The sequence below is a fragment of the Dipodomys merriami genome, unplaced genomic scaffold, assembly GCF_024711535.1.
Source record: "Dipodomys merriami isolate MVZ:Mamm:240054 unplaced genomic scaffold, mDipMer1.0.p SCAF_125, whole genome shotgun sequence".
Classification (NCBI taxonomy): domain Eukaryota; kingdom Metazoa; phylum Chordata; class Mammalia; order Rodentia; family Heteromyidae; genus Dipodomys; species Dipodomys merriami.
The window spans coordinates 142,742-170,629 of record NW_027202549.1 but is presented as its reverse complement, the minus strand read 5'-3'; the positions used below and the strand labels follow the sequence as shown (position 1 = coordinate 170,629).

Below are 27,888 nucleotides of genomic sequence, written 5' to 3'. Positions count from 1 at the left end.
GCGGGCGTGTCTGCTTTATTTTCCAAGGGAGGGGGGGGGGGTCACGCACATCCGGGGACTTCAGCGAGGAAGGCCCGCCCCCTGCGGCGGCAGCCAATGAGGAGGCCGGGGGCTGCCCGAGGCAGCCAGTGAACACCGCCCCCACCCCGCTGCAGCGACTGCCAGGGGCGTGGCTCAGCGGGCTGAGCGCCAGCCCCGAGCGAGCAGCGGGCCCCGGGTTCGAATCCCGGGTTCACCCCGAAGAGGAGGCGTGGCTTTGGCAAGTTAAAAACAAAACAAAAGAAAACCAAACCACCCACCTCTGGCCTTAGTTGTAGAAAAATGACCGGAGGCCAGCTGGGCAGCGGGCTCGGTGGCGCAGTGCTCGCCGCGCACGCGCGGGGCCCTGGGTTCGAGTCCTCAGGAAGCGGCCTGGAGCTCAGGCGCCCTCCCCCCGTCCCGCCGTGCTGTCCGTCCTCCCGGGCCCTGCGCTCTCATCTGGCGGGCGCTCCGCCACTTGGGCCACACCTTCCCTCCGGATCTCAGCCTCCCGAGGCGCTGAAATGCTTGAGTGGTTGGGTAGAAACACACACAGCACCCCGGTGGTGAGCTGAGGGATTCCCTTCTTCCTCGCCTCTAGGGCGATCGCAGCAATCACAATGAGAATCATTAAAAAAAACAAGACCCCAGACCGATCTTACAGAGGACACAGCAGCAGCAGGGCCTGGGCCTGGGCCTGGGCGGGGCTCCGCGCCCCTGGGCGGGGGGTGGCCGTCCCGCGCGGTGGCTCTGCCGCAGGCTCCCGGGTCACTGCGCGGCGGCCGACTCCACGGCGGGCTCCTGGGGAGACACCTTCGTCTCGGCGCGTGCGCGCACGTGTGCGTGTGTGTGTGTGTGTGTGTGTGCGTGCGTGCGTGCGTGCGTGCGTGCGTGCCTCTTGCAGCAGGGAGCGGGTCTGTGTTGGGTCGAGGGCTCACGGCGCCGCAGGTCAGGGACAGACCCATTTACTTTTTGCACAGTGTCACCGGAATTTAGTGACAAGCTGGGGTGAAGTTTCCCTCCCTCCCTCCCTTTCCGCCAGTCCCGGGGCGTGAACCCAGGGCTTGCACGCTGTCCCTGAGCAATGTCCACTCAAGGGTGGTGGCTCTACCCCTCTGAGCCATATAGATGGCACCGTCTCGGGGTTTCTGGTGGTTCCTTGGCCATAAGAGTCTCAAAAGGACTTTTCTGCCCAGGCTGGCTTCGAACCATGATCCTCCAGATCTCAGCCTCCTGAGGGGCTGGGATGGCAGGCGTCAGCCACCAGCGCCACTCCCGTTTTTTGTTTTTAAATACTGTCCATTCAATCCAAAAGAGACCATAAGACCTGCAGATCTTCCAGCGTGAGCTATAGAAGGCTCTAGGTAGCTTCTGGAAGGAAAGGGAAGGGTGGTTAGAGAGAGGAACTTACCCCCGAGGCCTGGGTGGTGATTTTTCTCTCTGCAGGCCTGTTTGACGGGCAACAGCCTTGGAGAACAAAATTGCAGTTAAATGTTTGAATGTCGGTCATGGACGATGCTTCTAGTTTTTCAGCTGAAAGGAAAAAAACCCAAACATGTCATTGTCAGTAACTGTTTTGCAGAAAGTGGAATATTAGTAGGAAAGGAAGAGGGGGAAATCATCCCATTCCTGTACATGTCTGACTGTTGGCTCTTTGCATCTTTCACACCCAATAGTTGGAAAACATTACTATTATTCAGTTGATACTGTGGCTCAGTGGTAGAGCGTTCACCTAGCATGCATGAAGCTCCGGGTTCGATTCCTCAGCACCATACACAGAAAAAGCCAGAAGTGGCGCTGTGGTTCAAGTGGTAGAGTGCTCGCCTTGAGCTGAAGAGCTGAGGGACAGCGCCCAGGCCCAGAGTTCAGGCCCCACGACTGACAGGAAAAATCAATCAATCAATCCATCCCTATTCCTGTCTGAGTTACTCCAGGTGAGTGAGTTCAACTCAGTTCTCTGTGGTCTCCCGAAGTCGTACCTTTCAAAGGAGGAGCAGGCAATTTCCGTCTTAGCTGTCTGGACGTGTCTATAGTTTGGACCTGCAAACACAACGCAAATCACCAACATATCTTCAGGTTTGTTTTTGCTTTTTGTTTTTTTTGCCAGTCCTGGGGCTTGAACTCAGGGCCGGGGCGCTGTCCCTGAGCTGCTTCTGCTCCAGGCTGGCACTCTACCACTTGAACCACAGCACCACTTCCAGCCTTTTCTGTGGATGTGGGACTGAGGAATCGAACCCAGGGCTTCATGCATGCCAGGCAAGCACTCTACCACTGAGCCACCTTCCCCGCCATCAACCATCTTTGGAACCAAAGTTATTTGGTTAATTTTGTGCTGTTCCCTGTGACTTGAACTCAGGGCCTGGGCCCTTGTCCCTGGGCTGCTTTTGCTCCAGGCAAGTGCTGTAGAGCACTTGAGCCACAGTGATGGTTCTCTGGTGATGGATTTACTGGAGGAAGTCTCACGGAGTTTCCTATTCTAGGCTGGCTTTGATCCTCTGTCCTCCAGATCTTAGCCTCCTCCTGAGTCCCTGGGAGGTTTATCTTTGGCATTCTGTGGATTTTCGGGGGGGGGGGGCGGGGAGCTGCACGCACCGGGTTGCTCTGCTTCTGCTCGCGTTTTCTGGTGAGGCGTCCGCATGGTGCGATGTTCAGGCCCGCGATGGTGAGTGCAGAAATGCGGCTCTCGATGTCCGAGATCTCAAGGCAATAAGAGACATAAATTGAGTGTGGTCGACGGGGCGGAGCGCGCTGGCTTGCACACGCATGCTCACACTCACGCTCTCCACGCCACCTGGCACTTGGGCACTAAAGGAAAACGGGACACTCCAAGTGTTTCCTTGGTGAGTTTCAAATTCTACTTTGGGCCGGGCGCTGTGTGGCTCACGCCTGTCATCCCAGCCACTCTGGAGGCTGAGATCCGGAGGATCGTGGATCGAAGCCAGCCTGGGCAGGAAAGTCTGAGAGACTCTTATCTCCCATGAGCCACCAGAAAACCCGAAGTGGCGCCATATCTAGGGCCCAAAGGGGTGGAGTGTCCACCGTGAGCTGAAGAGCTCAGAGACAGCGGCCAGGCCCTGAGTTCAAGGTCCACGACAAACACACAGGAGGAGGGATCGTGCGGCGGCGTGGTTTCCGGTGCGGGGCGATTCCCGCTTCCTCCATCACCTGCAGCTCGGCGTGGTGCACGCGCGCAGCGGCCGTGGCCGCCTGGTCCTCCAGCTCCGCCAGCTCCGCCTCGTCGGTGTGGCTGTGGATGCCCCGGGCCGCGTCCTCCAGCTCGCTCAGCTGGCCCTCCAGGCTGTACACAGTCCCCGCAGCTAGGTACACCTGTTGGAAGAGATCGGGAGGATCGCGGTTCAACGCCAGCCCGGGCGGGAAAATCCCTGAGACCTCCGATCTCCACTACGCCACAAAAAGCAACACCAAAAGTGGCCCTGTGGCTCAAGTGGTAGAGCACCAAAAAAAAAAAAAAATCTCAGGGTCAGTGCCCAGGCCCTGAGTTCCAATCCCAACAATGCCCGCCCACCCCCCCCCCCAAAAAAAAAGGCATCTCAGGGACTTTTTCTGCTCTGGGGCTGGCTGTGAACCACGATCCTCTGGATCTCAGCCTCCTGAGTGGCTGGGATCTCAAGGTCTGAGCCACTAGGGCGTGGCTGGACTGCTGTTTTTGACACTATGCTTGTCCAGAAATGTGTGTGTGTGTGTGTATGTGTGTGTGGATGGTGGACAGCACCTCAGCCTCCACCCTGGGCGGACCCCCTTCCTCTTACATTTCCTTCCAGGGCAGTGAGCTGCCGGTCCAGACGGTCACAGTCGGCCCCGCGGGGCAGGGCTCCCTGCACCGTGTCGGAGGGGCGCGGCGTGGGGCCCGTGGGCTCGTCCAGGAGCGCCTCGGCGGCGTTGATGAGCTTGAGCACTTCTGTGGAGATGTTGCAGAGAGAAACAGCAGAACACTTCTGTGTGGCCAACACACACGGCGGCGGGGGACAGAAGACAAGAGCCGCACATTAACCGGGACGCGCAGGTGTCTGCGTCACCCTGGCACACACGCACGCGCACACACACACACAGACACGGACATGGGGGAAAGGACGAGGAGATGGGGGGAAAGCAAAGTCTACACAGCGCAAGGGGAGGCTCAGGACTGGCCGACTCTGGCCTCGCTGCTGAGATTCACCAGGAATGTTCTAGAATCACAGGGAGGGCGGAGAGGTGAGCAGAGGCTGTTCAGTTGCTGGCCCACTGCTGGTGGGGTGGGGGCTTGAACCCAGGGCCCAGCCACTGTCCCTTTATTTTTCCTCAAGACTGGCTCCCCGCTGGCCTCTGAGCCACTCAGGAGGCTGAGCTCTGGAGGATCGGGGTTCGAGGCCAGCTCGCGTGGAGAAATCCGTGAGACTCCAGTGAACCACCAAAAAGCTGGATGGAATCGGAGCTGTGGGTCAGGTGGCAGAGCAAAAAAAAGCCAAACAAGAGCACCAGGCCCCCGAGACCACACAGACATTGAAACAGAATGGTCTGTGTCTTGCTGGCCCTCTCCTGACACCAAGTGCAACAAAAAAACACCAGTGGGAGGCTGAGGCAGGCTTCAGTCTTGCTGGTACAGCCTGGACCGGTGCTTGAACTCAGGGCCGGGGCACTGTCCCTTAGCTTTGTGGTTTTCCCTCATGGTGCTCTACCCCTTGAGTCAGAGCTCCACTTCTGGCTTTCGTTGATGATTCATCAGAGAGCAGAGCGTATGGATCTTCCTGCCCAAGCCGGCTTCTAACCCCGATCCTCCGACCTCAGCCTCCTGAGTGGCTAGGATGGCAGGTGTGAGCCTTGGTGCCCGGCCCGGTGTGTGTGTGTGTGTGTGTGTCTGGGCTCCAGCCCCAACCCCTGGCCCCTGGGCGGCAATGGTGGGTTGGAGGAGAGCAGCTCACCTGCTCCAGCACCGCCGACAGGAGCTGCAGCTCGGAGCTCACCCCGCTCTCGGCTCTGCCATTCTAGGGCCGCGGGGATAGAAAGAGGGAGAAGATGACCTGTTAACTCCTCAGTGGCCGGGGGAGAGGAGACAGCGATTCTAATATAGTATTGTACTGTATGATATCACACTGTCATAGCTGTATTATCACCTAATAGTGCACCATAGCAACTATCATGTTATGGTTCTATAACAACGTGCGTAATGCTCTTATGTAGTAACATACCCTACGCTGTACTTATTATAGAACGCCATATCACACTATGACGTCTATGGTACTGTTACGTAATGTATTACAGCGCAACGGTCACGGGTTGGTGGCAGTGACCCAGTCACAATCCTGTGTTCTGGTGTGCAACACACACACACACGTGGGTGTTACACAGATGCAGAGTGCGCAGCGATCACCAGCCCTCACCTTCTTCAGCTCATGGGGTGCATGCCGGGTACCTCCATTGCCGTCGCCCGCCGCGCCTTCCCCCCGGCTCCCCGATTCCCCCTGGGGCTCGGTCTGGGGCTCAGACCCCGGCTCCTCCCCCGACGACGTCTCCTCCTCCTCCTCCTCCTCCTCGCTCATTTTCCCGCCCAGCTCAAGGCGTCCGCTGCTCCTCCGCTCCTTGGCCAGGACATGTGGACAATCGGTCTCAGCGAAGTCACCAGATGACTGCAGAGTGGGGGATCGGGGTATGGGGGGGGGGACAGCATGGTGAGCCACACGTCCCCGCTCCTCCCTCTCCCCCATCTCTTTCGTGCCGGTACTGGGGCTTGAACTCAGGTCCTTGCACTCTCCCGTTATTTGCATGAGGCTAGTGGTGCTCTACTACTTGAGCCGCAGCTCCCTTCCTGTTTTTGCTTTTGGCTGCTGCGATGGAGATGAAGACTCCTCACTGGGTTTTCCTGCTTGGGCTGGCCTTGAACCGCGATCCTCTAGATCTCAGCCTCCTGAGCAGGGCGACAGGTGGGAGTCACCCGAATCATTTTGCTCTGGCTGTCGTCAAAACTCGTTTTCCTGGTGACTTCATCACTTCCTCCCAGTTAGGCCAAGAGACAAAAGTAACAAACCCAGCGGGGCAGCCTGGCGGGCAGCCATGACCCAGCTAGCAGGGTGCACAGAGATGCCAGCTTTTGAGCCAGGCTGTGGTGGCTCATGCCCAGCATCCCAGCTACTCAGGAGACTGACATCCAGAGGATCGCGGTTCAAAGCCAGTGCCGGGGGAGGAGAGTCCATGAGACCCTTGAACTCCAATGATCCACCAGAGAACCGGAAGTGGTGCCGTAAATACATCAATAAATGCGGATCAAAGGGGTAGAGCACCAGCCGGGGGCGAAAGACCTTAGGGACAACGCCCAGGACCTGAGTTCGAATCCCACCAGTGACCAAAATTTTTTAAAAAATGACAGAATCGGGCGGCGCGGGTGCCCGGGGCACGGCTGTCTTACCCGGGCGCTGGGGCCCCCGGCCCTCCTCCAGCGCCCGGCCCCGCGGGCGGCGGCGCTGGGCAGCGCGTCCTCCTGCTCGCTGCTGTCCGAGGTCTCGGCGCGCGGGGGCTGCGGGTTCGAGTTCTCGTCCAGCCGTCCGCGGGGCCGCGCTGCGTCGGCGGCAGGCTTCCGGGGGGCCCTCCTGGGGCCGGGCGGGGGCGGGGCGGCGGGGCGCGCGCGCGGCCGGCTCCAGGCGCCGCTCCAGTCCGGGTCGTCGTCGTCGTCGCTGTCGGAGGCCAGGCCGTCGTAGGCCGAGGGCGCGCCGCAGGCGGCCGCCAGGGCCCGCAGGGCGCCTGCGCGCGAGGGGGGCTGCGCGGGCCCCGCCCCTGCCGCCCAGGGGCCCGCGGGGCCTGCCGGGAGGGGGGCACGGCGTCAGGGGGCCGGCGCAGGCCCGGGAAAGCGGGGGCTCCCGTCGCCCTCGGGGCCGGGCGCGCGCCCCGCGTGCACGAGGCCCTGGGTTCCACGCCCCAGCGCCGCAGCAAGAGCTGGGCGCTGAACCAGAGGAGGAGCTGCGTGGGGCGTGCCGGGGTGGGTGGGTGTGCGCATGCGCGCGTGTGGGGGTGAGTGCGCGCACGCATGCGCGTGTCGGGGTGAATGTGCGCGTGCATGCGCGTCTGGGTGGGTGCGAGCGTGTCGGGGGTGGGTGCGAGCGTGTCGGGTGAGTGGGTGCGCGCATGCGCGCGTGTCGGCTGTGGGTGTGCGTGCGCGCATGCGCGCGTGTCGGCTGTGGGTGTGTGCGCGTGGGTCGGGGGTGGGTATGCGCGCGCATGCGTCGGGTGCGTGCGTGTGTGCGCGCGCATGCGCGCGTGTCGGGTGGGTGGGTGTGCGCATGCGCGTGTCGGCTGTGGGTGTGTACGCGTGGGTCGGGGGTGGGTATGCACGCGCATGCGTCGGGTGTGTGCGCGCATGGTGAGTGTGCGTGCGCGCATGCGCGCCTTTCGGGGGTGTGTGTGTGTGTGTGTACGCTCGCATGAGCGTGGGGGGGTGTGTGTGCGCATGCGCATGTCGGGTGTGGGTCTGTGCGCGCGCATGCGCGTGTCGGGGGTGGGCCCGCCCGCCCCCACGCACCTGCTCCGGGCAGCCCGTCCACGCTCCTCCATCCGGGCCCGGCCCGCGGGGCGGCCTCCCCGGCCCCGGCCAGCGCCAGCTCGGAGCGGGATCGCTGCGGGACGGAGGAAGGGGGTGAGGGGAGCCCGGGACTCGAGCCGGGCGCGTCACGGGGGGCTGGGGGGTTGGCTCACCCCGAGCGCGGCGGCGGCGGCGGGCGGCTGGCGGGGGGGCGCGGGCCCGGGGGCCTCGGGGCTGCGGCTCCTCTGCCTCCGGATGATCTGGGGGAGGGGGGCGGGTGAGGGGTCGGCCGGGGTCACGCCCCCCGCCCCCCCCCCCCCCCCCCGCGCCCTCGCACCTTGTGCACGATGGCGCCGGCCAGCTCCTCCGTCAGCTCGTCGCGGTGCTCCCGCAGGTAGCGCGCCTCGTCCTGCTGCTCCTGGGGGGGGGGGACACGGGGCTCTCGCGAGATCTCCGGGGAGCGCCCCCCCCCACTCACCAGGAAACACCCGCCCAGCGAGGTGGGAGCGCGCCCGGAAGCTGGGCGCCCAGGGAGGAAGTCCCCCCAGGAAGCTGATCCCCCCCAGGGAGGAAGGAGGCCCGCCCGGGGAGGAAGGAGGCCCGCCCGGGGAGGAAGGAGGCCCGCCCGGGGAAGTCCCCCCAGGAAGCTGATCCCCCCAGGGAGGAAGTCCCCCCAGGAAGCTGATCCCCCCCAGGGAGGAAGTCCCCCCAGGAAGCTGATCCCCCCCAGGGAGGAAGTCCCCCCAGGAAGCTGATCCCCCCCCAGGGAGGAAGTCCCCCCAGGGAGGAAGTCCCCCCAGGAAGCTGATCCCCCCGGGAGGAAGTTCCCCCAGGAAGCTGATCCCCCCAGGGAGGAAGTTCCCCCAGGAAGCTGATCCCCCCGGGAGGAAGTTCCCCCAGGAAGCTGATCCCCCCAGGGAGGAAGTTCCCCCAGGAAGCTGATCCCCCCGGGAGGAAGGAGGCCGCCCGGGGAGGAAGGAGGCCGCCCGGGGAGGGGATTGATCGGGAACCGAGCCCGATGGCGGGCACAGGCGCGACGGGGAAGGAAGTCCCACAGTGGGGAAGCGCCGCCTGGAAGCAGATCCTACCCGGAAGGAAATCCTACCAGGCTGTCCCCGTGCGCGTCCGCCCTGCAGATGGCCTCCTCCACCGCCTCTCCGGCCACGCGCAAGGCCACAGCCAGGGTGTCCATCAGGCCGGGTCCTGGGCGGGGAGGCCGCACGCACGCCCGTCAGCGCCCCGCCAGCACACATCGCTGATTTTTTTTTGGGGGGGGGGGTTGGTCATAGGGGCTCGAACTCAGGGCCCGGGCACTGTCCCTGAGCCTCATATGTGGCACCACTTCTGGTTCTCTGGTGGTTCATGGAGGTCAGAGTGTCACAGACTTGCCTGCCCTGGGGCTGGCCTCCAGCCAGAATCCTCTACATCTCAGCCTCCTGAGGCAGCTAGAATTGCAGGCTACTGGCACCTGGCGAGCCTTCCGCATTTCACTCAGGAGCATTTCTAGCGTTCTTCCCTGCAGGTGTCTCAAATAATGAGGCTCTGAGAGGGCCACAGTCAAAGGCCCCCCCCTCCCATTCCAGCCCCCTCTGTTTTTCTATTTATCATCTTCTAGTTGTGGATCACTCAACACATGCAAATCGCGGGTAAGCTGCTGGAAATCCTCAGCGGAACGAGCCGGGGTGTTAATTACATCAACTCATGAATGAGGTGCTCACACTCAAGCGTCTTGTACTCCCACAGAAAGGAATGACAACACACACACACACACACACAACCAAAGGCGGGGCCAGGGTGGGAGGGCCAATCAGGAGCACCCGTGAGTGAAATCTGGGTCACAGACAAAATAATCATCATCATAACAAGTATCATCATAATCAGAGGAGTCTACGCTGGCTCTCAGGAGGTCATGGGCTGGCTACGATGGTCAGTAGAGCAAGACATGGATCTAGCCCCCAGAATCTGTGACCCTGCAGTTATTATTTTTAACCAACTTTCCAAAAGCAGACTTATAAGAAAAAAAAAGCAAAGTTGTTATCAGACCAAATGCTTCCTGGAGTGATCATTCTCTTGGGGAGTACACACGTGCATGCGTGCGTGCGCGCGCACGACTTGAACTCAGGGCCTGGGCATTCACCCTTAGCTTTTTCTGCTCAAGGCTGGTGCTCTTACCATTGGAGCCACATTTCCATTCCCAGCTTTTATTTATGTATTTTCTTTCGGGTTAATGAGAAGTAAGAGTGTCGGGGACTTTCCTGCCCTGGGTGGCTTTGAACTGTGAACCCTCAGGTCTGTTTTCTGAGTAGCTGAGATTGTTAGGTGTGAGCCACTGGTGCCTGACTTACACACGTTGTTTTTAAGTCACTCACACCTATTCTTTGTATAAAATAATGGCTTTCACTGTGATCTTGTTTTAACTGGGGTGCTAGGCTGGGGTGCTAGCTTCGACTTGAGGTGTCCCCGCCTCAAATTGCCCGTTCACTCAAGGATGGCACACCCCCACTTCCGTTAGTTGGTGTTGATAGTCTCCCAGGTTCTTCTCCCCGACGCCCAGCTTCCTAGTTACATTCTCTCTCCCGAATAAGACTGGCTCTTGCTGCGCAAGTAAGTCTCCATAAGACTCACTGTTTCCATCTGCACAAAGCCGTCATCAAAACAGGGTAACTATGACCAGCACGTGGCTCACGCCTGTCATCCCAGCTACTCGAGAGGCTGAGATCCGAGGTTCCTGGTTCAAAGCCAGCCTGGGCAGGAAAGTCTGTGAGACTCTGATCTCCAGGGAACCACCAGAAAACCAGAAGTGGCGCTGTGGCTCAAGTGGTAGAGCGCCAGCCTTGAGCAAAAGAGCTCAGGGGCAGCGCCCAGGCCATGCGTTCAAACCCCAGAAAGAATGTTACATGGAGACCAGGCAGTGTTGTCTAACCTGCATCTGACAACATTTTCTTAAGCTGCTGTGATATTCTAGACACCTTTACCTTCAGACTGCGGGTAGAAAGTTGAGTCACTGCCAGAAAGACTCCCTTCATTCTCCAGGCTGGACTCAATAAAGCTTCCTCCTAGGTGACAGAGACAGACAAACGGACAGACAGACAAGACAGAGATATCAACTGATAGCCTACAATGATCAAAGGTCTTTCGTGCCAGGCACTGGTGGCTCACACCTGTCATCCTAGCTACCCAGGAGGCTGAGATCTAGAGGATTGTGGTTCAAAGCCAACCCTGGCAGGAAAGTCTGTACTCTTTTTTTTGTTCGTTTTGGTCAGTCCTGGGGCTTGAACGCTGGGTATTTTTAGACAGGGCATGAGCCAAAGACTATGGGGAAGAGGACACTAGAAGAGAACAGCGGAGATACAGGACACGCAATGAGGAGGAGCTGATTTTTTCTTTTCTGCCCCATTTCTTACGGGCAAAGGGAAAAAAAAATCCCAGAATCCCTTTGTTTTGCTGTGTCAGCAGCGATGCAAACACCTGCCATTCACATTCTGTGAATGCTTTTCTGGCACCAGCTGCTTCAACCAAACCCTCCTTGTTCTCATCAGCTCGATTGTCTTTCAGAGTAATCAAACTGCACACTTAATAAGAGCCCAGAGCTGGTGGCTCACGCCTGTAATCCCAGCTACTTAGGAGGCTCTGAGCTGAGGGGGGGGATGGTTCCAAGTCACCCAGGGCAGATACAGTTGGCAGACTCGCATCTCTAAGGAGCCAGCAAAAAGCTGGAAAAGTACAAGTGTGGCTCAACTGGTAGAGCGCTGGCCTTAAGTGAAAACATCAAGAAGTAGGAGTGTGAGGCTTGAGTTCAAAGCCCGGGGCCTGCAACCACAGGGTCAAATGGCGGGAGGAGGATTTCCCCGACAGGCTTCCAGCCCCCCGGAAGCATTGTTGTCTCTGACAACCCAGCAAGAGTGACTTTCCAACGCCTCAGTCAGCCAGGCCCGCTGGGCAAGACGCTGTTTATTTTGGGTGATCCCGAGTGAAAATACCCACAATCTGCAGAGATATTCTGGTCTCTCCAACTCCCACTGTATAGGAATGCTTGAACCCAAGAAACAAAACCAGACACAGAGCCAGGCACCGGTGGCTCACGCCTTGTCATCCCAGCGACTCAGGAGGCTGAGATCTGGAGGATCGCAGTTTGAGGCCAGCCCAGGCAGGAAAGTCCCCCATGAGACTCTTATCTCCAATGAATCACCAGAAAGTTGGAAGTGGCGCTGTGGCTCAAGTGGTAGAGTGCCAGCCTTGAGCTGAAGAGCTGAGGGACAGCGCCCAGGCCCAGAGTTCAGGCCCCATGACTGACAAAAAAAAAATGAATTGCAGGCTGGGAATGTGGCTCAGTGGTAGAATGCTTGCTTAGCATGCAGGAGGCCCTGGGTTCGATTCCTCAGCACCAGAAAAAGCCAGCAGTGGAGCTGTGGCTCAAGGGTTAGAGCGCCAGCCTTGAGCAAAAGACCTCAGGGACAGCGTCCAGGCCCTGAGTTCAAGTCCCAGGACTGGCAACAAAACAAAATAATAAAACAACCTTAACACAGAATCTGGATGCCGGTGGCTCACGCCGGTCATCCCAGCAACTCAGGAGGCTGAGATCTGAGGATCGCAGTTCAAAGCCAGCCCAGGGGCAGACCAATCAAATTCATTCTCACCGCCCGTGGACCAGCAAAAAGCCAGAAGTAGGGGCATGGCTCAAATGGGAGAGCACCATCCTTGAGTGAAAAAGCTCTAAGGCAGGGCACCCAGACCCTGCGTTCAAGTCCCAATACGGGTACATGTACACACGTATACACACACACACACACACACACACACACATAATCAAGGCAAAACCAAACCACTCCACAGAGACGCTGCTATCCATTCTACTATCAGATACCTGGTACTGAAGAAAAAAGACCTGTTTGGGGCCTGGGAGTCTCTGAGCCAGGTCTCTGTCTCCCCCCCCCCCCCCCAGCAGCGGGGCCGGCCCACCTAGAAGGTCAGCACAGGGGCCGGTCTCCAGCCGGTGCTTCCGATACAGGTTTTTCAGCACCTTGGCGCTGCCGAAGCGCTTGAACCGACTCTTGACGTTGTTGTAGAACCACTCGAGAGACTGTGCCCGCAGAAGCCTGCGGGGAGAGACAGACCGCGGACTCTGTGCGTTGGGAGGCTGAGACCTGGAGGATCGGGACTCGAGGCCCGCCTGGGTAGGAAAGTCCCTGAGAGTCCCATCGCCAGTGAACCTCCCCCCACCCCCAGAAACCCAGCAATACATGCAGGCACTGCAGGTGGGGAGGGGGCGGGGCCAGGCCTGAGGGGCGGGGCCGGGGCCAGGGAGGGGGCGGGGCCGGGGATGAGCGGGGCAGGGCCAGGGCTGGGAGGGGCGGGGCCGGGAGGGGCGGGCCGGGGTGGTGTGGGGCGGGGCCAGGGAGGGGGCGTGGCCTGGAGGGGCGTGGCCGGGGCAGGCACGCACCGGGCCTGCTGGCACACGCCACACAGCCACGCCCTGTCGCGCTTGTGGTAGAAGCTGCAGGCGCGGCACACGTTGAACTTGCAGTCCCCGCAGCGCCGCCGCGGGTTGAGCAGGAAGGTGAAGGGCGCGCAGCAGCGCATGCAGCACTGCGCCACGAACTGCGGGTGCTTCGCCAGGATGCTGCACCTGCTGCCTTCCTCCGCCAGCCTCCGCTTCATCTCGCTGGGGAGAGAGAGGGGGAGAGGGTGAGGAGGCCGGACGGAGCCCATCCCAGGGCGCCCCACATTCTGACTCTTGTCCACCCCCCTCCTCCCCCCAAAGCAAACGTATGGAAAAAATCAAAATCTTTTTTTTTTTCTTCTTCACAACATTGGGTGGGCGCTCTACCACTTGAGCCACGCCTCCGGTCTGACATTTTGCCGGTTCCCTTGGAGATGGGAGTGTCTCGGACTGGTCTACTCAGGCTCACTTGGAGCCGTGATCCTCGGGATCGCAGCCTTCTGAGCAGCTGCAGTTCTAGAAAGATCGATTCCACTCAGGCGTGCGCGGCTCACACCTGTCACCCCAGCTACTCAGGAGGCTGAGATGTGAGGACCACCGTCTGAGAGACTCTTCTCAACCATGAACCAGCCAAAAGCCCGAAGTGGCGCTGTGGCTTGGGGGGTAGAGCACCAGCTTTGAGGGGAAAAGCTCAGGGACAGTGCACAGGCCCTGTCGGAGCCCCAGAACCAGCACACAGACAGACAGACAGAAATTTGATCCTCAGATCTCAGTCAGCCTCCTGTGTAGCTGGGATTACAGGCGTGAGCTCCTAGACCGTTCACACTGCTCCGTGTGGACCCCAGGTGGGCCCTGCCCATCCCCGGGCTGGGAGTGCAGGAGCGAGCCACCAGCACCCAGCTAAGCCAAGACTCCTGCCTTTTGCTTCTAAATAAATGGTAAGTCTTCTTCCTCCGGGGTGCATTTGCATGTCATTTGCATATGCTAAGGGGCACAGGCCGCCCTGTCTGGAGTTAGCCCGGGCTAGAGAAATAGATGCTGTAGCCACAGGCCTTTGTCTCTGACTGAGCTGACCTTGTGCAAAAAATTCCATCTCCCACGGAGCTGTCAGCACGCTGCAGACACGCAGGAAATGCACTTGACGTGACACTCAGCCTCGGGGAGGGGGGGGAGGAGGAGGAGAAGGAGGAGAGGAGAAAGGGAAAAGGAGGAGGAGAGACTGTGTCTCCAATAAACTACTCAAGAAAAAGCCACAAGTGGAGCTGTGGCTCCAGGGGTAGAGCGCCAGCCTTGAGCACAAAGAGGCTCAGGGACAGCATCCGGCCCTGAGTTCGAGTCCCAGGATTGACCAGAAAAAAGCCTTCTCCTTTGGTCTCACTGTGTGTGAAGGCCTAGTCCGGGGTCATTCATCCCGTCCCCGTGTAGTGTAGATCTTGCCAGGATCTGAGCCTGCCCTCACTTCACATGATTTGAGGTCTATCCATTTCCCTGCAAACAACAAGAGTATCCTTCTTTCTGCCGGCGTGTGAGATGCCATTGTGTGGAGGTACCATGTGTTTTGGATCCACTCATGGGTTGTGGGCATCTGGGCTGTTTCTGTGCCGTGGCGGTGGTGCACAGTGCGGCAGTGAACATGGTTGCGCAGGTGTCTTCACGGTCTCCTGGCCTTCTGGGTGATACCTAGGGGGTGGTGTGGCCGGGGTCGCGGGGAAGATCTGCATATGGTTTTCTGGCAACTGTCCAGAAGGGGTGCAGGAGTTCGTGGCCCCCCCCCCCAGTGTGCAGTACAGCTCCCCTCCCCCACTTCCCCAGGAGCATTGTGGGATTTCTCAAGGTTGGCCAATCTAACAACCGGGGTGATGGCATCTTAGTTGTTCTGACTTGCATTTCCTCCACTACGGGGGGCAATGGGCATTTCTCAGCGGTTCACCTCTCCTTCTGACACATCCCTCCTTAGGGCTTTTGCCCGTTGACTGCACAAAGGGCAGCGGGGACCTGGTGAACTCTTGGTCTTATGCATCCATCTCTGATGAAGATCGATCGCACCCCAGCCCTGTGGAGCTGCATTTCTAAAAACAAAACAGTCCATCCAGCATGTTCGCCCGCTTTTGCGATGCAGCGCCAGGAACATTCATTAAGAAGCGTTTCCAACCTGTGCGCTGGTGGCTCCCATCTGTCATGTGAGTTTCTGAGGTAAAGATGGGATCTAAGCATCGTGCTTCGAAGCCCGGCGTGGGCAAGAAACGGCTGGGAGACCCTCATCTCCAACAAAAAGCCGGACGTGGAGCTGTGGTTCAAGGGGCAGAGTGCCAGCCTTAATTAAGCAAGTAAGCCAAGAGAGAGGGAGAGACCCTGAGTTCCAGGCTCAGTACTGATTAACTAAACAGACTGAAGGAATCATCAACCAATAAACACGCTGGCCGACTCCGGTGGCTCCCGCCTGTCATCCTAGCTTCCTCCGGAGGCTGAGATTGGAGGATTTCAGTTGGAGGCCCGCTGCTCAGGCCAGCCACGTCAGAGAAATGCTTGAATTTGCAACAAACCACCAAAAAGATGGAAGCAGAGGTGTGTCTTACATGGTAAGAGCTCCAGCCTTGAGTGAAAGAGCAGAGAGACAGCGCCCAGGCTCTGAGTATAGGGAAAGAAGTTCTCCTTACTACCCTAGAGCGCTGCTCTGTTTGCTTCATCAATGAGAAACAGAGAGCGTCGGCCACAGAGAGCCAAGCACACCACGTGGCCAGATCCTGGCCAAAAGGCTCAGTGCGTGTACATTTCAGACAGGACAAACACTGACTGCTTCCCAGAGCCGGGAGGGAAGGCCAGGCCGGGGTTAGCAGTTGAGCCCTGTGACATTTGCAAAGGAAAAAGTAAACAAAGGCCAAGAACTCAAGAGCCACAAAGGAATTGGGCTGGAAGAGGGTAGAGTCACTGAACTAAGGGGACAAATGCCTTGGTGTTTAGGGCCCCAACGTTAGCATAGAAGCTCAAGAGTGACCCATGGCCGGGGCGGGGGGGGGGGGGGGGGGGTTCCCGTGCACGCTGAGCAGGCGCAGTGCCGACCTAAAGCTGTGAAGTTAAGTGGGTAGTGGTGGCTCACACTTGTCATCCGAGCTACTCAGGGAGGCTGAGATCTAGAGGATCTCAGTTCGAGGCCAGCCCAGGCAGGAAAGTCCATCAGACTTTTTATCTTCAATGAACCACCAAAAAAAGAGAAAAAAGAAAAAGAAAAAGCCAAAAGTGGAGCTGTGGCTCAAGTGGTAGAATGCTAGCTTTGAACAAAACGACAGCAACAAAAAAAAAGCTCAAGGGCAGCACCCAGGTCCTGAGTTCAAGGCCTAGAACCAACATACACATACCTGAGTTCAAGGCCCAGAATCAACACACAGACACACAGACACACACACACACACACACACACACACACACACACACACACTCAGAGCTTTGTAAATTCTGCTGATCCATTTTCCTGTCCCCAAAACCAAAGGACAGGAAGTGCCAAGGCCTTCTTCCTTGGTATGGAAACTTGTGGAGAGATGTTTGCATCCTTGTGACTGTTGTTGGTTTAAAGCAAAAACTGAGCCTTGAATAGAGAGAGAGAGCTCACGCATGCGCATGCAACGCTCCTCCCACTGTGAACACAAGCGACTGATCTCTCTCCAGGGGAGTTTCTGTATAGCAAGAGACTTAACCATGATTAACAAACAGCAAGATGAGCCTGGGAAGGTGGCTCAAGTGGTAGAGCGCTTGCCTCGCATGCATGAGGCCCTGGGTTCGATTCCTCAGTACCACATCCACAGAAAAAAACCAAAACTGGCACTGTGGGTCAAGTGGTAGAGCCCCAGCTTTGAGTGAAGGAGCTCAGGACAGCAACTAGGCCCTGAGTTTCCCAGCCTTCTTCAAAAGCAAGAAAATAGATCTCAAGTGTATCATGCCTGCCAGCTTTCCTGAAGGTAAATTGATAAATACAGAGGCTGAGCCTTTGAGCCAGGCCGGAAGTGTCTCCTGGGCCCCTCCCTTCCTTCCCCTGAGCCCAGAACTGTCTTCCAGTCCTGCGCACAGATGCATCAAGCGATTGCTGGCGTGTGGCCCGCTTGCTGCCCGCCGGGCCCACCGCCCGTGGGGCTCACACATTCCAAGATGACTGTGTTTTTGCACAGTGGACGTGAGCTCATTAGACTCAATTTTGCCCAACAATAGCCCATGCCGTGAATAGTCCTTCCTAACAGCCTGGCGACACTGTGAAATCACCGGTTATTAACGGAGACTCGCGTTTACGCCTACAGCTCTCTCTACGTGGGGTTCTCTTTCTTGCCAGGACTTGGATTTGAACTCAGGGCCTCTGTCACCCCCCCCCTTTGCCCCTCCCTTCCCTCTCTTTTGGCCAGTCCTGGGGCTTGAACTCAGGGCCTGGCCACTGTCCCTGAGCTGCTTTTGCTCAAGGCTAGCGCTCTACCACTTGAGCCACAGCGCCACTTCTGGCTTTTTCTGTGGATGTGGTACTGAGGAATGGAACCCAGGGCTTCATGCATGCTAGGCGAGCGCTCTACCACTGAGCCACCTTCCCAGCCCCCTGGTTATTCGTTAGTAGTATTTGCTCATAGGAAAAGTAACTCCAAGCCGGGCGCCTGTCAATCCAGCTACTCAGGAGGCTTGAGATCTGAGGATCGCGGTTCAAAGCCCGCCTGGGACAGGAAAGTCTGGGAGCCTCTTCTTTCTAATGAACCACCAGAAAACCAGAAGTGGCGCTGTGGCTCAAGTGGTAGAGCGCTCGCCTTGAGATGAAGAGTTGAGGGACGGCGCCCAGGCCCTGAGTTCAAGTCCCGCAAGGGACTCCACTCTGCCCACAAAGCCAGCGCACAGCCCACGAGGCCTAAAGGACCGGGACACCGCTGTCCCTGGGGATCCTCCGGCGCCAGGCCTGCCAGACGCATCTCACCTCAGCCGCTCCTCCTCCTTCTTCCGCAGGTTGAAGTCTCTCTGCACCACCTGGAGAACATGCTCCGTTTCGTCATCCGTCAGCGCCGACAGGTCCAGCTTCCGCCCCATGGCTGGTGAACAGGAATCTGGACGAGGAAACCAGGAAACCCAGACCTGGAAAAGCAAGGGGCAGATGACGGGGTGAGAATAACACGACTCACGCGCCTGACCTCTCAGCTCCTCAGGCAGCTGCGATCCGGAGGATCGTGGTTCAAACCCAGCTGACGGTGGAGAGATTCTGCTAACTTTGGGGCCGGGATTACGAAGGGTGAGCCACCATTCCTGGCCCTTGGTGGTTGGTTTAAGAATTGTGACCTGCCGGGCTGGGAAGGTGGCTCAGTGGTAGAGCGCTTGCCTTGCATGCATGAGGCCCTGGGTTTGATTCCTCAGCACCACATAAGCAAAAAGAAAAAAGCCGGAAGTGGTGCTGTGGCTCAAGTGCTAGAGCGCTAGCCTTGAGCTGAAGAGCTGAGGGACAGCGCCCAGGCCCAGAATTCAGGCCCCACGACCGGACCCCCCAAAAAAATATGAATTGTGACCTGCCATTTTTATTTCCGAAACAACAACAAATTTAGAGAACAGAACAGCTTCAGTTTTTAAAATCCTTTCCTGAACGAATTAAGACCTCCTGACTACATAATAACAACTAATCTCCAGAGTTTAACCAGCAAATCTTGAGAAGAATTCCAAACACTTTGGGGGGGGGATTAAGAAAAATTGTGAGTAATGCTGTTTGTCAAAAACTTGGCCAAGCAAGTTTTGGGGGATGGGCTTGGGGCAGATGGTACAGGTCTGTGGGGGCACCAGATGTTAAGCAGAAGCAGAATTCTTCAGAGCTGGGCGCCCGACGCTCACACCAGTCACCCTGACTACTCAGAAGGCTGAGATCTAGAGGATCGTAGTTCAAAGCCAGCCTGGGCAGGAAAGTCTGTGAGACTCTGATCTCCAACAAACCACCAGAAAACCGCCAGGGGTGCTGTGGCTCAAGTGGTAGAGCACCAGCTTAGAATACCAGAGCTCAGGGACAGGGCCCAGGCCCTGAGGTTGAGCCCCAGGACTGACAAAAATAAACACACGTGCACCCAAGATAATTAAATCATTTCCCTTCCTGTCACTTTTGAGATTTTTATTTTCCATAGCCTACAGGGACTCCACACTCCTTTTTGTTGTTTGTAATCTACTCTTATCTTGGATCAAGCCTCTTCAGCAGCTTTTACTGCTGTTAAGACTCAAGCCAAGGTGCGAAAGGTCTACAGAAAACGCAATGCCTTGTGGGAGCTTTCCTACTGGAACGGGTTTTTTTTTGCCTTTTGAAAGTGCACACTTTGGTCTGGTTCAAACATTTATTTCAACCTTCCCTACCTTGAGAATTCAAAAGAGAAAGAGAGGAAAAAAAAGGAAGCTATTTATTACACCCAAGCCTTTGCTCATAGAAGAAATCATACAACACAGGAAGAGATTTTGTGATAAAAAGTAATCTCAGATTTAATGGTGCATTGGGCAGGGAAGGTGGCTCAGTGGTAGAGTGCTCACCTAGCATGCATGAGGTCCTGGGTTCGATTCCTCAGTAGCACACACACACAGAAAAAGCTGGAAGTGGTGCTGTGGCTCCATTGGTACAGTGTTGTCCTTGAGCAAAAGAAGCTCTGGGACAGTGTCCAGGCCTGAGCTCAAGCACTAGGGATGGCAAAAAAAAAAAAAAAAAGAAGGAAAAGATTCAATGCTATCTCAAATGCAGGCCTTAGACAGAGTCTGATAGAAAATGAGCAGACTTCGTAGCAAACAATCATACAAAAAAAAAAAAAAAAACCGTATCTACATACAAAGCAAAGAGAGCAAGAAACAAAAGAAAAATGCCAAAAAGATCCCACATAGACGAATTATAACACTGTTAAACAGACAACCTGCGAACAAATAAAGCCACGCCAAGAAAAATGAATGCAACTTCCTTATGTATTAATAACACCAACAGCTTCACCCATGAAATAAAAACCACAAAGAGCTATTGACAGTGGGATATTAAAAAAAGAAAGAAAGAAAGAAAGAAAAAAGTAAGCCAGGCAGATACAAAGCAAAAGGAAACCGGGCCCTTAAAAACAGCCTTAAAAAACAGACACCTTAATGATTTCTGATATGTCTTGCTCAGATTGAGCTAAAATGCACACACACATATATGTGTGTGTGCATATATATATATGTGCATATATGTGCATATATAATGCTAAATTGTATAATAATGAATTGTATCATAAATAATAAATTGGATAATTGAAATGTACAAAGCTACATGAAAAGCACAGGGCGAAGTTGCTAAATCCCTAACTTCCTCTCTAAATGATGAATCAAAGGGCAAGACAAATGGATGGTTTTTAATAACACGATGAACGAGCTTAAACAGACGATGTGAGGCGCTCCAGACACCAGGAAGCAAAGAAAATTTATCAAAAATGATCTCATACCAGGCCATAAAACACATGGCAAACCATTTCCACCAAGATGGAAACAGGAAGGGCCATTCTTTGTGCATTACAAGAAAAAAAATTCCAATCAGGGTGCCGGTGGCTCACGCCTATAATCCCAGCTACTCAGGAAGCTGAGATCTGAGGATCTCAGTTCAAAGCCAGCCCGGGCAGGAAAGTCTGTGAGACTCTGATCTCCAATAAACCACCAGAAAACCAGAAGGGAAACTGTGGCTCAAGTGGTAGAGCGCTCACCCTTGAGCTAAAGAGCGCAGGGACAGCGCCCAAGCCCAGAGTTCAAGCCCCAGGACCAACAAAAACAAAAAAGAAAAAGAAAAAAAAAAATCCCAAAGCTGTATACATACACTCTGCGTGTGTTTGTGTGTGTGTGCCTGCGTGCATGTGCTGCTACCAGGACTTGAACTCAGATCCCAGGCACTAACCCTATACTTTTTTTGCTCAAGGAGCCACAGCTCCATTTCCAGCCCTTTGGCAGGTCACTGGAGATAAAGAGTGTCATGGATTTTCCTGCCCAGGCTGGCTTCGAACCATGATCCTCAGATCTCAGCCTCAGGAGTAGCTGGGATTACAGGTGTGAGCCACCAGCGCCCGGCTCCCACTATTATTTTCATATTCCCTAAGCCCCTCCCTTTTTACATAGTTTTAGTAGTAGTCATTATAATATTTTCACACATCCATACACAGTAGATCCATGTAATATTATAAGGAAGCATCACAATGAAATACCTTTGTAAATTAATATAAACAAATAGAGGAAAATAAATATATATATTAAGGAAATACAGTAAATATTATATACCAAATATCTATTATATATTCGTGTCAATACTTATATATGTATATATATACATTTATACTAAACATGTATATTACATATACATCTATATACATTATGTTTGTGTACTATATACTCAATTTTTTTTCCCTTCAGTCATACTTAACCCTATCTCCCTCTTCAATCCCAGTCTCCCTTTAACAATTGTATCTTTTTTGGTAGTTTTTTTTTTTTTACTTGAGATAAGAGTCTCACAGACTTTCCAGGCTAAGCTGCCTTTAAACCTTGATCCTCCGATCTCAGCCTCCTGAGTAGCTGGGATTACAGGCGTGAGCCACTGGAGCCAACAATGCCACATTATTACTGTTACCCTGTTTGGAAGATTCTACAGTGGAGGTCTCCCAAGGCGTGGCTCCTCACGTGGCTTTAATGAGTGGAGGGCGTGGGACGTGAACAGCGTGTGCTAAAATGATCCTCTACACCCTGGCAAAACAGCTCACGTCCGCTCCAGACCCTTCCAGAGAACATTAGAAAGATCTACACCAAGATCTAAAAGAACAAACCCCAATCACGCTACTTGGAACACACTACGTGGAAAATGACCTAAAAGAACAATGTCCCTTTTATGTTCTTTCATTGACCTTTTAACATCAGCTGTTAAAAAGAAAGACATCCGCTAATTAATTTATGGATTCAGTGTTCAATTACAGCAGAATTTCTTAGGGGAAAAGGAATTGATTTGGCTCATAAAAACCTCATGAAATCTACAGACTCCAAAATGGCAAAGAAATGTTTAAAGGACATGTAGAAAGATTAAAAAGGGACGATTTATGTTATTTTTATATTTTTAGAAAAGGGCTTTGATAATTAGTTCAAGAATCACAAAATGATGAATGGAGCAAAGCAGAAATCAAGGCACTGATCCAAAACTACAGCAGAAACTGGTCATCTGACAGAGAGGGAAACAGAAAAATTAGTGAAGAGGTAATCAATTATTCAGGAAACGATCATTGGATTATTGGTTTTCATTATGGAAAATGACCAGACTCCTACCTCCCACGAAGGGTGGAATTGTCAGATGAAATCTAACTGTAAAAATCCTAAAAACCTTATGGTAAAACAAAGCAGTGTGGGCAGGGAAAGGTGGCTCCCGCCTGTCATCCTAGCTACTCAGGAGGCTGAGATCTGAGGACCAAGGTTCAAAGCCAGCCAAGGGCTGGAAAGCCCCTAAGATTATCTCCAAAGAACCAGCAAAAAGCTCACAATGGAGCTGTGGCTCAAGCGGTAGAGCACTAGCCTTGAGCAAACAAAAAACGGGGCTGAGAGTGTGGCTCAGTGGTAGAGTGCTCACCTCGCATGCATGAAGCCCTGGGTTCGATTCCTCAGTACCACATACACAGGAACAAGCTGGAAGTGGCGCTGTGGCTCAAGTGGTAGAGTGCTAGCCTTGAGCAAAAGGGGCTCAGGGACAGCGCCCAGGCCTTGAGTTCAAGCCCCAGTACTGGCACAAATTAAAAAAAAAAAAAAAAACAACAGTAATCAGTTGGCATGTTACTGCATTTACACACCTGTACACACCCCTTCCTTCCCTGGGAAAGGTCCAGATCGCAGGGAGGGAGTGGGGAGAAGCAGAAATGAAGTCAGACTTCAGACTCAAGATATGTTTTTCTTTTTTTTCCCTGGAGCAGATGGAAGCCAGTCTTTGGCCCAAATCAACCCACAGTGCACACAATTTCCCTTCAGAGACTCGGGAGGCCTTCCTGCACACACTCCAAACATCTGGGAATTGTTGTCTTGTTTGTGTGTGTGTGGGGGGGGTGACAGGGCTTCTTGGGGCGGGGGGAGGGCAGTAGAAAGCCAAAGACTTTCTAAGAACAAGGCCTGTGGCAGACCTTTAGTGAATTCAGCAGCGCTATACAGGAGGGAGAGGGCTGGGGGGTGGGGGGCTCTCCACAGGCTCCCCAGGTAGATGCCTTCCCCCCCCCAAATCTGGGAGGTGTCCCTAGAGATCCACTCCCTACCACTCCACCTGGCATCTTTCCTCAAAGACCAGGCAGGATGAAGAAGGAAAAACCCAAAAATAAATAAACCAGGATAAAGCTCCGATGTGTGCACCCAAGCCAGATGGGCGTGTGTGTGTGTGTGTGTGCGCGTGTGTGTGTGTGTATGTGTGTGTGTGTGTGTAGGGGGGAGGAAGACAAGTCCTCTCCCTCCTCCTGCCTGCAGCCTGGTGAAGGCCACACGCAATGCACCCCGCTGCATCTATGAATGCACGTGTGTATATATGACTATATATATATATATATATATATATATGTGATTTTGACTCTGTCCCACGGGCCTTGACCTTGGGGGGGGGCAATCCCAGCCTCTCGTTGATAGATATTAAAATGTACCTTTTAATCACATACATTTTAGTGTGAAGAAAAATCCAAGGTGCCCCACTCAGGGGCCAGCCCTCCCTCCCCCAGCACCCCCCCACTCCCTCCCCAAGAAGGGGGTGAAGAAGAATGTGTGTGGGGGGGATCATCATAACTCAACTGCCTGCCTGGAGGCGCATATGCCCCCTCCCCTCCTCTCCCCTTCCCCCCTCCCCTCCCCTCCTCTCCCCTCCTCTCCCCTTCCTCTCCCCTCCCTGTCCCTTCCCCCTCCCCTCCCCTCCCCTTCCCCCCTTCTCTCCCCTCCCCTCCTCTTCCCCTTCCTCTCCCCCTCCTCTCCCCTCCCCTTCCTCTTCCCCTTCCTCTCCCCTCCCCTTCCCCCCTTCTCTCCCCTCCCCTCCTCTTCCCCTTCCTCTCCCCCTCCTCTCCCCTCCCCTCCCCTTCCTCTTCCCCTTCCTCTCCCCTCCCCTCCTCTCCCCCTCCCCTCCCCTTCCTCTCCCCCCTCCCCCTCCCCGCCTCTTCCCCTTCCTCTTCCCCTCCCCCCTCCCCCCCTCTCTCCCTCCCCTCCCCTCCCCCCAGGCGGTCGCACACGGGGTGCGCCGTGCACCCCGCAGCCGCACCGCTCACGGGAAGAGCGGTTTGGGGTGAGGCTGGCGCGGGGGCCGGCCTGGGGTTCGAATCCCGGCCGGTCCAGCCCTGCCCGGGAGGAGGAGGACGGAGGCTCGGCAGCACGCGCGGGGCGCAGGGCCCGCTCCCCGCCCGCCACAGCCCCCCGGGAGTACCTGGCGCGCCGCGGGCGCGTGCGGGGCGGCGGGGCGCGTGCGGGGCGGCGGGGCGCGTGCGGGGCGGCGGGGCGCGTGCGGGGCGCGGGCGGGGCGGCGGGGCGCGGGCCGGGCGGCGGGGCGCGGGCGGGGCGCGGGCCGGGCGGCGGGGCGCGGGCGGGGCCCGCCGGCTCCTCAGCGGCCGCGCACGCCGGCAGGGGAGGCGCCGCCGCCGCGTCCGCCGCCGCCTGCGGGCACCGCCGGGGACCCGCTGACCCCGCGCCGCCGCCACCTGCCGAGCCCCGGGCACAGCCAATCGAAGCGCGCCCGGGGCGGAGCCTCCCCGGACATAGCCAATCACAGGCGCGAGGAGGCGGCGACGGCGCGTGCGGAGGCGGGGCGGGCGGGGGCGCGTGCCAGGCGCCGGGCGGGAGCGTCGGGGAGCCTGTGCGCAGGCGCGGGGAGCCCCTCTCCCCCCCCCCCCACTCCCGTCTCCCCCCGGGGGAGAGTCGCGGGGAGTGGGAAGGGGGCGCTTGGTCCTGCCCGAGCTCCCCACAGGGCCTGCTGAGGGGCGGGGCGTGGGAAAAGGGGAGGGCGTCGGGAGTGGGCGGGGCGTGGGAGTGGGCGGGGGGCGTGGGAGTGGGCGGGGCGTGAGAGTGGGCGGGGCGTGGGAGGGGAGGGCGTGGGTGGGCCTAGGCGATCTGAAGGGGCGTGGCAACTGGGGCCCTTGGGGGCGGGGCGTTCCGGAGTGGGCGTGGCTATCTGCGCGGGGGCGGGGCGGAGAGTTTGAGGGAGGGGCCTGTGGAAGGGGCGGGGTCTTCTATGTAGGCGGGCCTCCAGTGTTTGCTCCTCTGACCCTTGGAGCTCTGACCTCTGACTGGGTCAGGGGTCCCCAAATCCCAGGCCCTGAGTGATGGCTGGAACCCCGAATCCCACCTCCTCAAGCCACCCACTAATTCTGTAGCTGTTATGATGACTTATAGTTGATCATTATTTAATGTTAATTATACTTCGTTAAGGCAATTCTATATTATATAATACGCATTATGTAACTATATGTTATATAATTATGTGTAATGTATTATATACTATACATCATTACATTAACATCTAATATAATTCTATAATATAGTATATATGACCATATGAGAATATATTATTTAGCATGATATATAATTATATAATATATAATATGGTATAAATTATATATTATATATCGAATACATGTATTATATAATATATAAATTCGATATTTAACATAGTATATAACATATATTATATGATTTGCATATATAATTATATTAAATATGTATAGAGACCATATATAGAATATATAGTGTATGTAGAATATAGAGTATAATATATAAGCATAAATATGTAATATATAATATATTACATAACATAAAATAATATATTGCCTGATACATAATTACTCATTTTTGTGCCCATCCTGGGTCTTGAACTCAGGGCCATTAGCTCTGTGCTTTCCACTCTACCCCCCCCAACCCCTAGCCAAAGCTGGTGCTTTACCATTTGAGCCACAGCGCCACATCTGGCTGCTTTGGGGGGGGTCATTGGAGTCACACCAACTTTTCTGCCCAAGGCTGGCTTTGAACCACCATGCCCAGATCTCAGCCACTTGAGTACTTAGGATGAGAGGTCTGCGCCTGCAGCATATGGCTAAAACAGTAAATTAATAAGTAATAAATGGCTTTTTGGTACTGGTTCGTATGGGTAGTTTTTGTTTTAATAATTGGATGCTATTGCTCGTATTAAGGTGCTGCACAGAGTGATTGCCATTCGTAGTCAGGTAAATGAGTATGTTCTGGCTTAGGTAGTCTTGTTCAGCGTGGCCACTGAAGAATAGCAGGTTGTTTTTAATTTTGTCTTCGTTTTGCCAGTTCTGAGGCTGGAATTTAGGGCCTGGACTCTGTCGCTGAGCTGCTTTTGCTTGAGGCTGGCGTTCTACCACTTGAACCACAGCTGCCCTTCCAGCTTTTTGCTGGGTCATTGGAGATCAGAGTCTCTCGGACTTTCCTGCCAAGCTGGCTTCGACCCACGATCCTCAGAGCCTCAGCCTCCTGAGCAGCTGGGCTGATGGATAGGAGCCCTCTCTGCTGCCCAGGTCTCCCCGAGTTCGAGTCTCATCACTGCATAGGTTTTAGTAATAGGAGATTGTTGGAGACACAGGGGGAAGCCAAAGGAACAGGTTGTGAAATCGTTATGGATATTAAAATTATTCCATCTGCCCAATGTATTTATATTCTTTACATAAGCCTGGCCTCTCTCTGCAGGAACATTTCAGAGCAGTTATTTCGGGGGAGTGGATTTTTGGATGAAAAAAACTTCACTGCTTCGTGATTTTGTGCAGCTACTTTTGTTTTTTCCTGTTGCCTCTTGCATATATCACTCTTTTACTTTTATTTTTTAATGTTTTTTCCTATTAATTTAGTTAATTAATTTTTGCCTATGTGGTACCAGGGAATTGAACCCAGGGCCTCTTGCTCGCTAAACAAGCACTCTACCACTAAGCCACATTCTCAGACCCTTTTTTTTTTTTTTTCTTAATTTTTTAATATTTTGTTTGGTCAGTCCTGGGACTTGAACTCAGGGCCTGGGCGTTTGTCCCTGGACTCTTTTTACCTCAAGGCTGGTGCTCGACCACTTTGAGCCACAGCTCTGCTTTCTACTTTTTGCTGGTTACTTGGAGATAAAGAATCTCACAGGCCTTTCCTGCCCCAGGCTGGCCTCAAACCGTGATCCTCTAGATCTCAGCCTCCTTGAGTTACCTGGGATGACAGAGGTGAACCACCAGTGCCCGGCGCATATATTGCTTTGATAGGACTTCGATTTCACCTCAAGTCATTTCAGAAAAACCAATGGCCAGCCACAGAGGAGAAGCCACATTTATAAAAAGGAATTGCAGTGGTGAACGCACAGGGCTGGCAGCTCATGCCTACCATTCAAGCAGTAACTGAGGAGGCTGAAACAGGAGGATTGTGGTTCAGAGCCAGCCCAGCCTGGAGAAAGAATCCATGAGATTCTTACAGCCAATCAAGCAGCAAAAGAGCTGGCCACGGGGCTGTGGCTCAAGAGGTAGAGCGCCCAGGCCCTAAGATCAAACCTCAGGGCCAAACACACACACACACACACACACACACACACACACACACACACACACACTAATAAAACCTGACTTGTTCATTATCTACTCTTGTCTGGGAGACTTTACTGATTTGATTGCTAAATTCTGCAGGTATGCTTCTCAGGTCAATAATTTATCCACACGAGTGCCATTCCGCCCATTTCACTCCGGGGAGAAAGAATAATTAGATTTCACTTTACAAAAGACCATCTATTTCATTCCCTCGAAGAAAACCTACATGCACAAACACGCGCAGCGAAGTTGATTTTCTCCCCTTTGGTCCAAAAACTTTGGTCAACAACTGATCCAAATGGATTTCTTTTTGTCCACACTGACAACAAATACCCCACTCTATGGAGACACTTTTTCACGGTAGGATCTATTTGGGGGGACCAGTATTATCA

The 27,888-nt window shown here is 55.0% G+C and overlaps 1 protein-coding gene across 3 annotated transcripts; it reads right to left on the bottom strand.

Moving 5' to 3' along the window:
* On the bottom strand, positions 1-24,408 carry Myrip (myosin VIIA and Rab interacting protein). 3 transcript variants are annotated; one of them, XM_070017479.1, is made up of 20 exons: positions 24,361-24,408; positions 22,552-22,701; positions 19,479-19,622; positions 17,905-18,059; positions 12,966-13,187; positions 12,489-12,621; positions 10,501-10,585; positions 8,631-8,728; positions 7,863-7,943; positions 7,699-7,785; positions 7,526-7,619; positions 6,419-6,807; positions 5,397-5,642; positions 4,938-5,000; positions 3,789-3,974; positions 3,184-3,345; positions 2,611-2,715; positions 1,998-2,058; positions 1,430-1,551; positions 1-819 (listed from the first exon to the last, which is right to left on the bottom strand). In XM_070017479.1, the coding sequence occupies exons 4-20, from the start codon at positions 18,012-18,014 to the stop codon at positions 787-789; spliced, it is 2,277 nt and encodes a 758-aa protein (XP_069873580.1). In that variant the 5' UTR covers positions 18,015-18,059; positions 19,479-19,622; positions 22,552-22,701; positions 24,361-24,408; the 3' UTR covers positions 1-786. The 3 variants fall into 3 exon arrangements, with proteins under 3 accessions (XP_069873580.1, XP_069873582.1, XP_069873581.1); XM_070017481.1 differs by lacking the exon at positions 19,479-19,622; XM_070017480.1 differs by lacking the exon at positions 24,361-24,408 and having other exon boundaries at positions 22,552-22,725.
* Positions 24,409-27,888: the final 3,480 nt, after the last annotated feature.